This window comes from Gnatocerus cornutus, chromosome 5 (assembly GCF_029298725.1).
Source record: "Gnatocerus cornutus isolate USDA-ARS CGAHR chromosome 5, icGnaCorn1.1, whole genome shotgun sequence".
NCBI classification, from domain to species: Eukaryota; Metazoa; Arthropoda; class Insecta; order Coleoptera; family Tenebrionidae; genus Gnatocerus; species Gnatocerus cornutus.
Window position 1 is genome coordinate 14002725 of NC_142237.1, and position 12997 is coordinate 14015721.

At 37.2% G+C, this 12997-nt stretch overlaps 1 protein-coding gene across 2 annotated transcripts; it reads left to right on the forward strand.

Annotated features, from left to right (window-relative positions):
• The first annotated feature begins 226 nt into the window (after nt 1–226).
• On the forward strand, nt 227–11953 carry ich (zinc finger protein ichor). Of its 2 annotated transcripts, XM_088036660.1 has the most exons (3): nt 227–338; nt 9720–10291; nt 10322–11953. In XM_088036660.1, exons 2-3 carry the CDS (start codon nt 9808–9810, stop codon nt 11212–11214), a joined length of 1377 nt encoding a protein of 458 aa, XP_087892786.1. In that variant the 5' UTR covers nt 227–338; nt 9720–9807; the 3' UTR covers nt 11215–11953. The 2 variants fall into 2 exon arrangements, with proteins under 2 accessions (XP_087892786.1, XP_087892785.1); XM_088036659.1 differs by having other exon boundaries at nt 9720–11953.
• The last annotated feature ends 1044 nt before the right edge of the window (nt 11954–12997 follow it).

Genomic DNA, 12997 nt, shown 5'->3' on the forward strand with positions numbered 1-12997 from the left:
GACCCGGAGCGAGTACGAGAAGAACTGCTCGAGGACTTAAACCAATGACACCATAACACACTTATAAATAATTATTTGTGTTACAAAACAAAACCGTATCGAGTGCTCAAAATTCGCTGGGATGTATTTTCGGAAGAAAACGAAGATCCTGAATAAACCCAAACGGTGATACAGGAGTTTTTCTATTCAAAACATACAACTAACCTAAATCGAGTGACACTTGTTTGGACGCAAAAACAATAGACTTCAAACGGATGTGCATAGTGTGTTCTCACTTGTTGCGGATATACATCAGTGACCTATTTTTGTTTTATTAATATCGGAATTTACCCGTTTTTGTAAGTATTTTTATCATTGTTTTCTCCTCTGCGCTCATTTTTTGAATCATTATTATCAACCTTGGCCATGAACGCGGCGCGACTGTTTATCGGACTCGATGACAGCGCCGGCGGCGGTAATTGACCCAATTTAACAGAAGATGCTAATGAGCCACCCCTTTATATGCCACTAGCAACTACTTAAACTCCCAAATTTATTATTAAAACCGTAGAAAAACAATTCTGTTCCATATAAACCTAACAATAGCGTTATTATTCATGTGATGCTAATCGTCATTATTTGCATGGAACTTATAGATTTTGACTGATTCACGAGATTTTGACTTCGTCACCAAGTTCTGTTACTCTGACTTGGGTTTACGAATTTGAGGAAACTTGTAACTGTATCTACAAAATTGACGAATTTATTTACCGTACTGTCATTTAATTAATGGTAAAATTGGTCGTAATAATGTAATTTGGCGTAATTTACTCCACGTTGTAGGTTGATTAGTCAAATTTGCGTTGTGCCATATAGCAACTCACGTGCTTATTAATTCAGAACGTTTACCACTAATTTGCCCATCACATTTTACCATCGAGGAACAGCATGGCGCCTCTTCTGTCAAATCATGCCTAAGCTTAATTTGACATTTCAGAATCTTAATGTCAAAAGCCAAAAGAGCGATACGAAGATGACTTACGTATATCATAAAATCAAAAAAATATTCAAGTGAAAGTCCTTTTGCTAAGTGTCTTGTATCGATGAATTACTCTTTGGAACTGTAACAAAAACAGAGACTTGTGAACAACCACTTAGCACTGAAATTCTGTTGCAAAACTGCAATTACCCAACAATTTTCTACAAGTTTAATTCCGCGAACACACAACGGAACCGTTGCCAAAATGTGTTTGCATTACGCAGCAATTTTACTCTTCTTCACTGTCATATTGAGGTTAGTATTATATTCTTTTTTTGTGCTAACAATAATGAGAAGAAGATAATACGAATTTAAATCTGTAGCTATCACGACCTAGCACTAATTTGCAAAGTGCTAAAGGTCAAATACCCAATTTTACATTTATAATCTTCCGTAGGCTTATTTTATATTTTAATGCGTGGTTAGAACAGTTTTTATTGCTGGTTTATGCTATCAGAGGTTTTAAGAATGAACAATTAATGCAGAGAAACTGTTATAGTGGCTGATTAAAATGCGTTTTGAGCGTAAGTGGATGCATACAGTAGAAAAAGCAGGTCAAAATTTTGTTCAAAGATAAATCATATTCAATTGCTCAAATGTTTAGTTATTTGGTGTTATTTGTCTGTTTATTTCTTTTATCTGTTTATCTACTGTTTGGAGAATCAAAACGTTTTATTACTTTTGAAATTGGTATCTAAAGAGGCAATTATTTCCTCTCTTTAGTTTTAAAATCTTTAATCAAATTTTACGAGACGAAACTTGTACAAACACAAAATCATTGGTACCAAACTTTGGGACTTTAGAATTAGTTCCAGGCAATAGTTACGGAATTACGAGTTTCTAAACGAAAAATAATTTGAGTTAAATTTTTTGGAAAATTTGTATTAAGAAATCAAAAATGCCCTCGTATCTCTTCTGCCCCCAAAATTCAGATATAACAACGCCATCAAATGTTATTTACTCTCTAAATTGCCAGCTAGCCGTCTCCAATAGACGCATCTAAATTCCAAAACCTATGAATTATAGTAATTCTGCAAATCATAGATTCCCAGTGGCACTAAAACAGAAGAAACGACCACCAGACCTTTAGTATGCTCTTCTATTAAATTTTGCTCACGAAGCAGCGATTATTTCATTCTGAAGATTGTAGTTGTCTAGATTCAAGGAGCTATGTAATGACACTACTTACCATTTCCACGTTTTTCTTATTCAAATTGTACGAGAGAAATTTGCTTTTTTTGGAAATGAGCTTTTACTTGTTCGCGATATGGTGTTTTATTGACTCTGAAACATTTTTATGTGTTCTAATTGAGGAGAAAGATCTTCACTGTTTGAGAGAGTTTGATGCGTTATCCTTCAAGCCCAGACAGAACCAATTTCTTGTGCTATTAAAAATATGAATTTTCATAAATATTCATTGGAGCCTCCGTAAACATGAAATTAAGAGTAGAGCGTGGTGAACAGCAATCGAAAATACGGAATTGCGAGTACATTGACATAAATGTATGTAATATTCATGCAAAAGTTACTGTAGGTTATGAATGGAGCAGTGCGTTGTTGCCTTGTCGCGGATTTTCTATCGGAAATGCGATTAAGAAGTCCACTGCAAAAGTAAAAGTCGCCATCAGAAAATCCGTTAATTACCGGTTCCGGTCATAACACGCTCCCGGCCAATTCTTGTGAGATAAACAGAACGATTATCAAAAGAAATCAAGCCGAATTCGACTGAAAATCGTGTCCATGCAAAACTGCAGTTTCTGAGTAGATACACTTTGGTATTTGGTTTCGTTTTCTCCTTCCTAGAGTTAGCCTATATTTGGTAAGATCTTCTTCATCTTGTTGAAGATTAATTTGTGTCGTGAATAAGATACGAATCGAGGCCGAGGAATCTCTTCTTTGTACAAAGACAAGATACAAGTATTCAAGTAAAGTATGCGTCGTTGCCAAAGTAGGTCATTGGACTACTTACTAGCCCCTCTCGCGCTCCCACCAACATCTATCTACATCACATCAGTGACTCCGGGTACCCCCGCCGCCCCGGAGTACCCCGGACCCACACGAAGTCACTCTTCCGGTTAACACGCCAACAAAGACTAGCCCAGGAATAATAGCTCGCGGCAATGGAATACCACATATTTTTGCGCGGCGATTTTAGATGGAAAATACTCTCACTGGGAAAAACGGTTAACTTACAGATAAAACCGAGCAAAAACGGATGTATCTCGCGCCGACAAGAAAACGAGTAGCAAAAAAATTGGCGTTGAAATGGTGAAGTCACGTCTGTTCTTAATTTACACACTTTCTGAAATAAAATTAAAATGTCAAATCTGGGACTTACGTCAAACGTGTTTTCAAATTATTTTACATGTTAGTGAACTATTGATCAAATCGTTACAACTTTTGAAACTAACGCTGACCTTTTAATTTGTGCCTGTCGGGTTACTATTCAGAATTAGAAGCAGACATGACTTCAAACGCGTGCTTTGATGACAAATTTTCTTATCCACACCTTAATTGATAAATAAAACGACTTCAAGTGGGAGTTGCATTTTTTACACGTTGGTAGCTCAGTTTATTAATCGCTTTTGGACATAGAATCTATGGTGACAGCTGTCAACAAACTATGACACTCAGGGCCGGTTGCAGAAACACGGTTCAAATTTCGATTTGAACTAGTTCAATTGATCCAGTTCAAATTTTGAACTAGGGTTAACCTACCGTCGCGTTGCACAAACAAAATTCACGTGAGGATTAATTGAACCGGTTCAAAACATTAAAACGGGAGATCTACCTTGTTTTATACGTCAATTTATTGAATTTCCCTGCGATTCCACGGTTGGCTACGCTGCAATTCTGTCAATTTCTGGGTTTCGCGCTTAAAAAGTGAGGTTAAGAGATGTTATCTCTTGTGTAGAGCAGTTTGTTACTGTGATAAAGTTTTTGTTAATAAAAGTAATGGGGAAAAGGGGTCAAAATTTCACCAATCTATCGCACCAATCGCACCAGGAAATTCAGTTAGAAGGAAGAAACTTTGCTTCACTGCCAGGCGTTCCCTTCTCGTTGTTGGCATTTCCACGTAGTTGTTTTTCAATAAAGCAAGATGGTGTGTGACGCGTTTGATAATCCTGAAGACACTGCTCTTGTGGATAACTCCAAATGTATCGCCAACAACTCCTTGAAATGTGCCCGTGCATAAAACCGGAGGGCAACCAGTATTTGTAGGAGGGCAGAAAATGACTTGTTCCGGTGCGTGTGGGGTTCAAGATTTCTACCGATTTTATGTTGTGAAACCATGACTGTAGCTTTGGAAAATCGAAACCTCGTTTTGAAAAAAAAATAAAATAAAACATGAAATTTTGTATTACATAACCTTTAATAAACAATTGTATTTTGAACTTAAGGTTGATTAAAAACTGCACCAGAAACCACTGCGGTATTGCAAAATCAATTACTACGCATAAAATGTAAAAACTTAGCTTTTAATTCGTGTATTTTTGTAATTTGAAAACTCACAAATCCAGCTGTCACTTTTAACACCGGCTTATCCCACCTCTGAACCTGGGTTAGTTTAACACCGTGCTAACTTGTATTTGAACCGCTCAAAAATGTTTGTGCAACGCAAAAATCATTTAAGCCTGGGTTAAGTCAGATTTGAACCGGTTCAAATTTTGAACCGCGTTTCTGCAACCGGCCCTCAGAGGTACCAATAATCTGAATTTATTTGCCGTTCTAAATAATGATTTCAAAATTAATTAAGTCTTCACATTTGTATTTCTTTGAGCAAAGCTACTTTATAAACTTGGAATAAATTAATAAATCGACGTAGGTTCTAGACAATTGTTTGTAATTTGTTGAACACCTACAAATTGAATCATGTCTATTTAAAGTACCTATCCAGTCTAAAAGCACTTAAAGCAACTAACAATAATGATAATAGTACAGAACATGACCAGAATATTTTTATCTATGATCTTTTAGAAGATTTAAATTATCTGCATTTTTTTAAACTTTCATTTTATTGTGAATCTTAAAATTTTTACAATTATTTGTGTGATATTTCTTTGTGTTTCCTCAATGATGACATTATCATGAGTTACTCTTCCTGTTTTTAAATATTTATTTTATTGTTGCATGTGCATAATTTTTGTAAAAAGGAAGTTTATATCCGTCTATAACATCTAGATAAATAGAATAAAAATGTGATTGCTGCTTCACAGAAGTTTACTAATTTTGTAAAATTTGGTCACCAAAAATTTTCGTTAGTCACGTTATTAACTTGGTCAGGAATTTGTAAACAAGAACCTCTAATAATTACATAACTGTCCTATTAAGAGTGAAAATTGTACACTTGTGCTAGATTCTTTCAAGATACGTCAGAAAAATTACACGAAATTTTCATACGTGCTCATATCTTGCGAATCTAAATAATGTCGCTCCGATTAAAATGCCGGCTAATAAGACAAGTCAGTTTGAAGAATGTGGCAAAGATTTATGTATTTATCTACATCTGCAATTTATTGTCTCACATTCTGAATTTAATAACGTCTACCTAATTTTGAAACGCAAGAACCGGACATGATGCAACTTCTAAGATGTCTTATTTACTGGCGTATATTCCTTGATTGCACCACCTGTTATTTCTGAAAAACCCACGAGGATGGTTCCTGGTGGACCAATTTGTCGATTTCTTTGAACGTTAAGAAGTCATTGCCTCGATGATTAATAAGTTCTCGAAAACTCCTGACCACTTTCTCCAACTTATGTTCGCTTCAATGGCGTCCATTAGGAAATTCACTCCGAACAACACTTGGCAAGCGAAATATCATTAATAATTATAATGATTAGTGTAAATAAAATTTTCATTTTTATTAAATAACAATAGGAAGAAAGTTGAGCGTGGGGGCGATAGAAGTAGACCACTGCTTTTTGAAAAACTATTTTGCACTGTTTGGAATGCAGATGTGTTCATTGCTCTCTTCTTTCTGGACCATTAATTTTACTATCTCTATAAACAAAATAAAATCTCTGATTTATTATTCCACCAGTGTAACCTTTACATTGTGAAGGACATTCAGGGTCAGAAGTAACTGGTCACACCTACCCAAGTTCTTGTAGGCAACAACAAACGTTTTAAACTAATAACTGTGGAACTTTGGTGATGATTAAAGCGTACTCATATTTCAAACGTCCACTACAAATTAATGTTTAAATTTTTAATGATCAGGTGTCAATTATCGTTGTCTCTCGCTTAATTTTTATAAAATATGATCTCCGAGTTTTCAATTTTTATCTCAGATGGACCGTTATAACTTAATAACCAGCGTTCTCATATGGAAATAGATATGCACTTAACTGATACGAGTATATTACTGCCTGTGTGTCCTGCCCAACATCCTGTGAAGAATAAGTGCTTGTTATTAATCAAAACTGTTATTACGTGATATGAATATAATTGCTGCGAAAGACCCAATTAGATGTCGAAGAATGTGGCGGAATCAAATCCTGCAGCCGTAGATTGTGTTATGGGAAAATATTTTGCTCTTACTGTGTTATCTGGAATTATTCGAAAAAAACAAACAAAAAGGTTGCAGTAGTAATCAGTACTTTATTGAAGACATTGAAAGAATTCAGTGGAGGCTAAAGACTGGCTCGCTGGCATTTTGCTCTTATCGCTTCACCCCGATCACCTTTTTTCCAAGAACTCTGCAGCGACCTTTTGGCGTCAAATTTGTGTAATGCCGTCTAATTCCTTTATGATTGCCGGTTAAATATTGCTTGTCTGTCAAGCAGCTAACGAGAACTGATTATGTTTAGTTGCTGGAGGTGGCGATGGTGCACAGATAAGCACTCCAACAGTATGACCATTGAATTCTCATTAGAGTAAAATTGTCCATGCAATTCGTTTCTGTCGGATCCAATGAATAAAACAGTTAACGTTAACATTAAGATCAGCGAGATAGCACACAATCGATCCGAACTCATTTACAAACAATACCACGAAAACCATTATTAGGACAATATTTATGAACGAGTTGTACAATATCTGGCCGAATATTTTAACCGACAGTTCCGTTAGTCTAAAGTGTGCTTTTTAAGGCTTATCTTTTATTTAAAACATAAGGGTGTGATTTTCGCGTTTATATTGGAAATGTTTTATTCACAGAGGTACTTTACGGTATTGCCCGCATTTATTATTTATTGTTACAATACAGTAAGTTTTTAGGTTAACAATGCGTTACCTATATTGTGATGCATTAAAAATCTATTTTTAAATACCGTAAATGCGAGCCACACGAAATGTGCCGTTACACAAACATTACCAAATTTTTACCGGTTGTTGTATTGGAACCTGTTAGCCATCGGCGAGGTAGATCGTAATGCAAAATTGAATTCAACTTTATGTTCATTTTTTCAAAGAAACATCCGAATAAATGACTAAGAACTAAATTACGGGTGATTTTAAATCGCCTCGCGGCTTATATTCTTATAACGGCTTCGTATGAAATTAAATCCGGATGTGGTCACTAATAGCGTGTTTACCCCACTGATACTCAGCTGCAAACAGTTATCTTCGTCAATAATTACTTATTTTAGATGTGTCTCTTTTGTCACCGCACTTCCGGTTTGATTATTGAAATTCCCAACTTCTAAAAATCACGAGACTTTGAAATTTTCTTGTTTGTTGGTAACTCTGACAGTTTGAGGTTGACTATTATGACATGTTCATGACAGATCTCAATAAACAATTTCAACATTTTTGAACTTGTTATTTATTGGTTCTAAATACATATTTGTTTATTTTTTCTGCATTAATCAAGCTAATTTGTTCAGAGTGAGATAAGTACTCTAGAGCTGTCACTAATTTCGTTATTACCTAACGCCCAATAATAAATAATTGGTGCACTTGCATAGGTCGTCGTAATTTATTAATGAATGTGCATAAATTATTAGTTTATAATTATTTTACAAAACACTAAATTTATAAAACTGCCTTTTATGAAGTAAAATTTACAAATAAATATTTTTTATGTTTTTAATTTTTATTTTCAAAACTTATCCAAGCGAGTAAATTAGAGTAATTAATTTAGTTTCACAACTTATTTCCGTCGAATTTTAATTTTAAGTTTTAAGTAATATTATATAAGAATAGCGTGATTACTTTTACAGCTAATAGAACTGTTCTAAACTCGTTCGATTTTATAGTACTAAAGTTTCCAGTGCTATTGTTTTGATTTTTGGAACGAAGAATGATACTCCGTGATCGAAGAGGTGAGCACGAAGAGACTGTAAAATCAAACAGAGAAGCATCTGACGCGTAGAAATGTCTATTGTTTGAGACCCGTTCGCTGTACGATAGCTTTGAGCATTAGTTTAGCAATTGTGCTTTTAATTTTATTAAAACCTGTAGGAATGCAAAGTGGAAAAGATGCCTCCAAGTTAAATAAGTTGTCTTTCAACAACTCTTGTCTGGTGATTTGATACTTCAAGAATGTTGTTGAATCTTTGTTAGTAATAATTATAAAAGTGCATTAGAAATCATAAGCAACTCTCATTCATCTATTATAGAAAATTACCATGCATGGCATTTCGGTTTGAAAAAAATCGCACTCTCCGTCTGCGGCCTCCAGTGACCTTTCCCTTCCAAATAAACGTCTCTTCGGTCATTGCTATTGAAAAGAAACCTCCAGCCTCCTATAAAATCTCCAATTATCCAGCAGGATTTTAGTGTCCGGCAATAAAACCGAAGAAATTCTCGCTGGTCCGCCGCTGATTGTCATCATCACCATGCACGATCATCATAAGAGCAGTGGAAGTGAAATAGTACCGTTACCCGTTAGTCGTTTGTTTTGATTGTTGGTAGGAGAAGTACTGGTAACACACTTTCCGTCAGACACACAGACGGACCTACCTCCCACCATCAAAGCAGTACCAGGTGGTATCGCAGCCCGCGGTACTCATATAGTTCTCTTTTGCGGCAAGCATAGCGGTATACAATGCGTCATGTTTTGGATAGAGCGAATGCCGACTGCTGCTGCTGTAGCGGACAAACCGTTAATTGGATTGAAAGTGAAGTTTGCTGAGCTGATTCCGCGACCCACTTCACAGGCTTTGTTTTTTAAAAAGAGGAAAACGCTACGAATGTTCCGGCAACAGGCAATGATACCCCATCGCCGGCTTCAGGCAGATTAGGTCTGGAAATGCCACTTTGGACGAGATTACTACCTTCCTCAGCTTCTCCTGCAAATTATCGGAGATCGCGTTCTTCGTTCTTTTTATCGCGGGATTGTTCCCAGAAGCTGTATTGTTGATTGCTGCAGTTTGTCGTTACCACGCTCTAGCACGAACGAATCTCAACTCGTTCATTAAATTCCAATGATTTTGCATACAATATCGGTGTAAAATTTAATACTCGGTCATTCGAAATGAGTCATGTCTCACAAGTTTTGTTAAGCTGCTTTTGGGCCGTTGACTGGGGCTTATTTACAAACAATGGTTATGTAACTGCGGTATAAGATGTTATTTGCAATATTTGAGGTACATGTACAGTTAGTTGCTACACTTCGGTATTGGTAAATCTTTAAAAGTCCAATGACACGAATCGACATCTTCTGTTTATAACGTACTTTAGGAACTATTTTTCTCTTCAATTTTGCTTGTTTGGTATTAAAACAGTTGTGTCATTAAATTTTTCTTGTTACAGGTCCGGCGACGGCCATGCGGTCGCCCTTGTTTCCTTGTCGCGTTCATTAGTGCAACGCGATCCAACCTCCAGCAGCCACCACACTCAAATGGCAACAATGAAATATCCCAACGTATCTGGTGGCACCAATATGGCAGTCAGCGGCAATGGCTCTCACGTTGACGAAGTAGATTCCCTCTTCAGTTCATCATGTTGGCAAAACTCCAACATGAATCTTCAAAACGACTTCATAGACACTCACTCTTTAACTCTGGATAGTTCAATGAGTAATCTAGGAGCAGATAAGCTTCTCTTAGATTCGCCAATTAGTCAAGACGATAACGAAATCGAAACGGACGCTTTAGATAAACTTTTCTTAAGTTCCCAACCCACAAACTCTAGTTTGGCCGAGTTAAAACCTTTGCCTCCTTTTACTGGGTACACAGCTAACCTTAGCATAAATGGGATCCAGGGCCACCATTACCATACGATATCACAGAGGATCCCTGAAGAGAACAATAATAGTTATAACAGTTACAACGAACAGAACATTGTCTCAAGTTCGACTTGTAACGTCAGTGCGGATTCCGCGGGTGATTGTGCTAAAACTATGTACTCAGTAGATGAAGTGGTAAAATTAGGTTACACGGACTGTGCGAAAAACCCCGATTCAGTGTCCAGTGCCGAGTATGACATTTCGATAGACTTTGCTAATATTATCGGTTCGGCTATGGCCGACACCACCGTCCCCAACACGAATCCGGAAGAAGACCCAGCGGGCTCGAGAGACAGTTGGATGGACATCGATGCCTTCATTGGAGAGACGTGCGGCGAGCAAAAAAATCTCATTATCACACAAGACGGGTTGTCTGAATTTGTCATTCCTTCAACCAGCGCCGAGTATACCAAACCCCAGCAAATGCAGCCCCAACAGGGCGGCTCCACTCTGCAGACGCTTCTCACACATGGTTATATGCCACTGTTGCAGAACCGCCTCCAGAACGGTCCGCCTATTAAACAAGAAGCCCCCAGCTCTACCAACTTTGGAAACGACCTCATCACCACCTCCAGTCCGCCCGCCAACGTAGTTTCTACCACCGACAACCTGTTGTTGACGGTCAACGGCCGCTTCATGCCGCAATACGGCGTGCACAGCATCGACCAAGACCATCGTATTCGCAGTCCGGATTTGATGGGGCCAAACTACCCGCACACGACGACCACTACGCCCAACGCGCCCAAGAAGTCGCGGAGTCGAGCCCAGAAGAAGCAACAGCAAGCGAGTTCGACGGTGTTCCAAAACGAGCAGAATTTGGGGTTGTTAGGGAAAGAGAAACCTGTTCATAGATGTAGCATCTGCAATCGGGGATTCCTCAACAAGTCCAATATAAAGGTGCACTTGCGGACTCATACGGGGGAGAAACCTTTCAGATGCGATACTTGCGCGAAGGCCTTTAGGCAAAAAGCACATTTGTTAAAACACCAACAAATACATAAGAGGATCGGACGCGACTGATCTTTCGTGTTTGCGAAGGTAAGAAGTCTTGCTTTTTTCTTGGTGAGTGACATCACGCAAACCCTTCGGCTCTTGCGTCTCTCATTGTTCAAGGTGTAGTTGAAACAACACTTCTTATCCCACGCGGACCAATAAGGCCAATAAGCAAAAATCATATTTGCTCAGGTTTTCGTTTCTTGCCATTGCTTCAATTGTGAAAATACTTCTCAACCTGAGTGGTTACACATTCAGTTCAAAATTGAGGAATTCAAAAAACAATACAACGTGCTGCGTGACACTATTCCACTTTAGTATGCCCTCTGTTGGTACACGATTTAACCTTCGAGGTGTGCTACTATGCTGATTCTTCTAGTTCACACAGATTTTTTATCAAATAACGTGATTAACTTTGGCGATCTCTATGTTTGTATCGTTAGTTTTAATTTGTGTTCTTGTGACTGCGTATTTTTGCTGATTGGCCGTTAATTCCAAACGTGCTATAAAAAAGGTACCTCATATTTTACAAAATGTATATTCCTATTGAATGGACAATGTGCAATTTCATCTAGTGAGTCGGTGCAAACAACAACGAATCTAAATCTACCCTTCCTCTACATTGTTGCTCAATAATGTAGACGAACTTGATTTGTAGGAATATCACAGTTAACTTTGGTGGCTTTCTTTGTCCTATTTTTATTATTTATTTATATTATTACGTTGCGCATTGTTGTGGTATATGTTTTTTATTTATTTAAAACTTGTATTATATCGTTCTTCCACCCTCCCCCACTTTCAACTCTATTTATTACATTAGTAGTACTTTGTTGTTCTTCCAATTTGATGTGTTGAAAAATTGTTCATGATTTCTCAGGTTCCCCTTTTTATGCACTCCTTGTGATAAAAAATACTTAATATTTAAGTACGGAATTAAGTATTTGTATTTTTACAAAATATTTAATTGTATCGCGTAAATCTTTTATTGATTGTTGTACCTACCTAGGATGTTCTAAGGCAGACTTTGAATACAACGAATCCTTTTGTAAATTTTGTAATTATGTGTACCTATAGTTTTCTTTTCTGTATATTGTTGCTTCTGCCTGTCTATTCGATTGAAATAAAGGTTTTTCTTAACCAACGTTATGATAGATCTCAGTATTCTAACAAAAAGTTGCTTGCACCTAGCAATTGTGATTTCAGGCTTGTCACATCGCTTTCAACCTCCCCTTACGCCGCCATTAGGCGTTGTCATCTCTCCCGATGCGATGTTGTCATTCTGTCTGGTCATAGCAACCCGGACGTAGCTCTGAAAGGTTAAAGTTTTAAAAGAAATAGTTGATTATGTGATAATCAGAAGTATAAATATGTAATTTATAAATAACACATAGCAATCTGCTTCAAACAAATAAATTTTGTATGTATTTAGAAATAAGTACAGTAAACAAATAATTTTAAGTAGCCTACTTAGACACTTAAATTAATTATTGTTATTATTTTATTGTTGATTATATTAATAAGTATGTTGTATTATGAACACCATTATTTTTAATATGAAAACTTTTAAAAACCTACCGTTTTTTTGTTACCTGGAGGGGGATATGTGTCGAATGAGGTGGGGGATATCGTGGCGATTTTTTTATGCTGAGAAGAGTCTCCTAGGATGATGTCCTCGTTTGCGCACCACGTCCGTCAATGTAGGAAGCATGTCCGCATAGTTGGTGCCTCCCCGGTGCCCCCTCGTCGTCGTAAAGTGTGTCGTGTTCTACTTACAAAGCGAGTGCATTTGAATAGCAGCGGCGTGCGACCT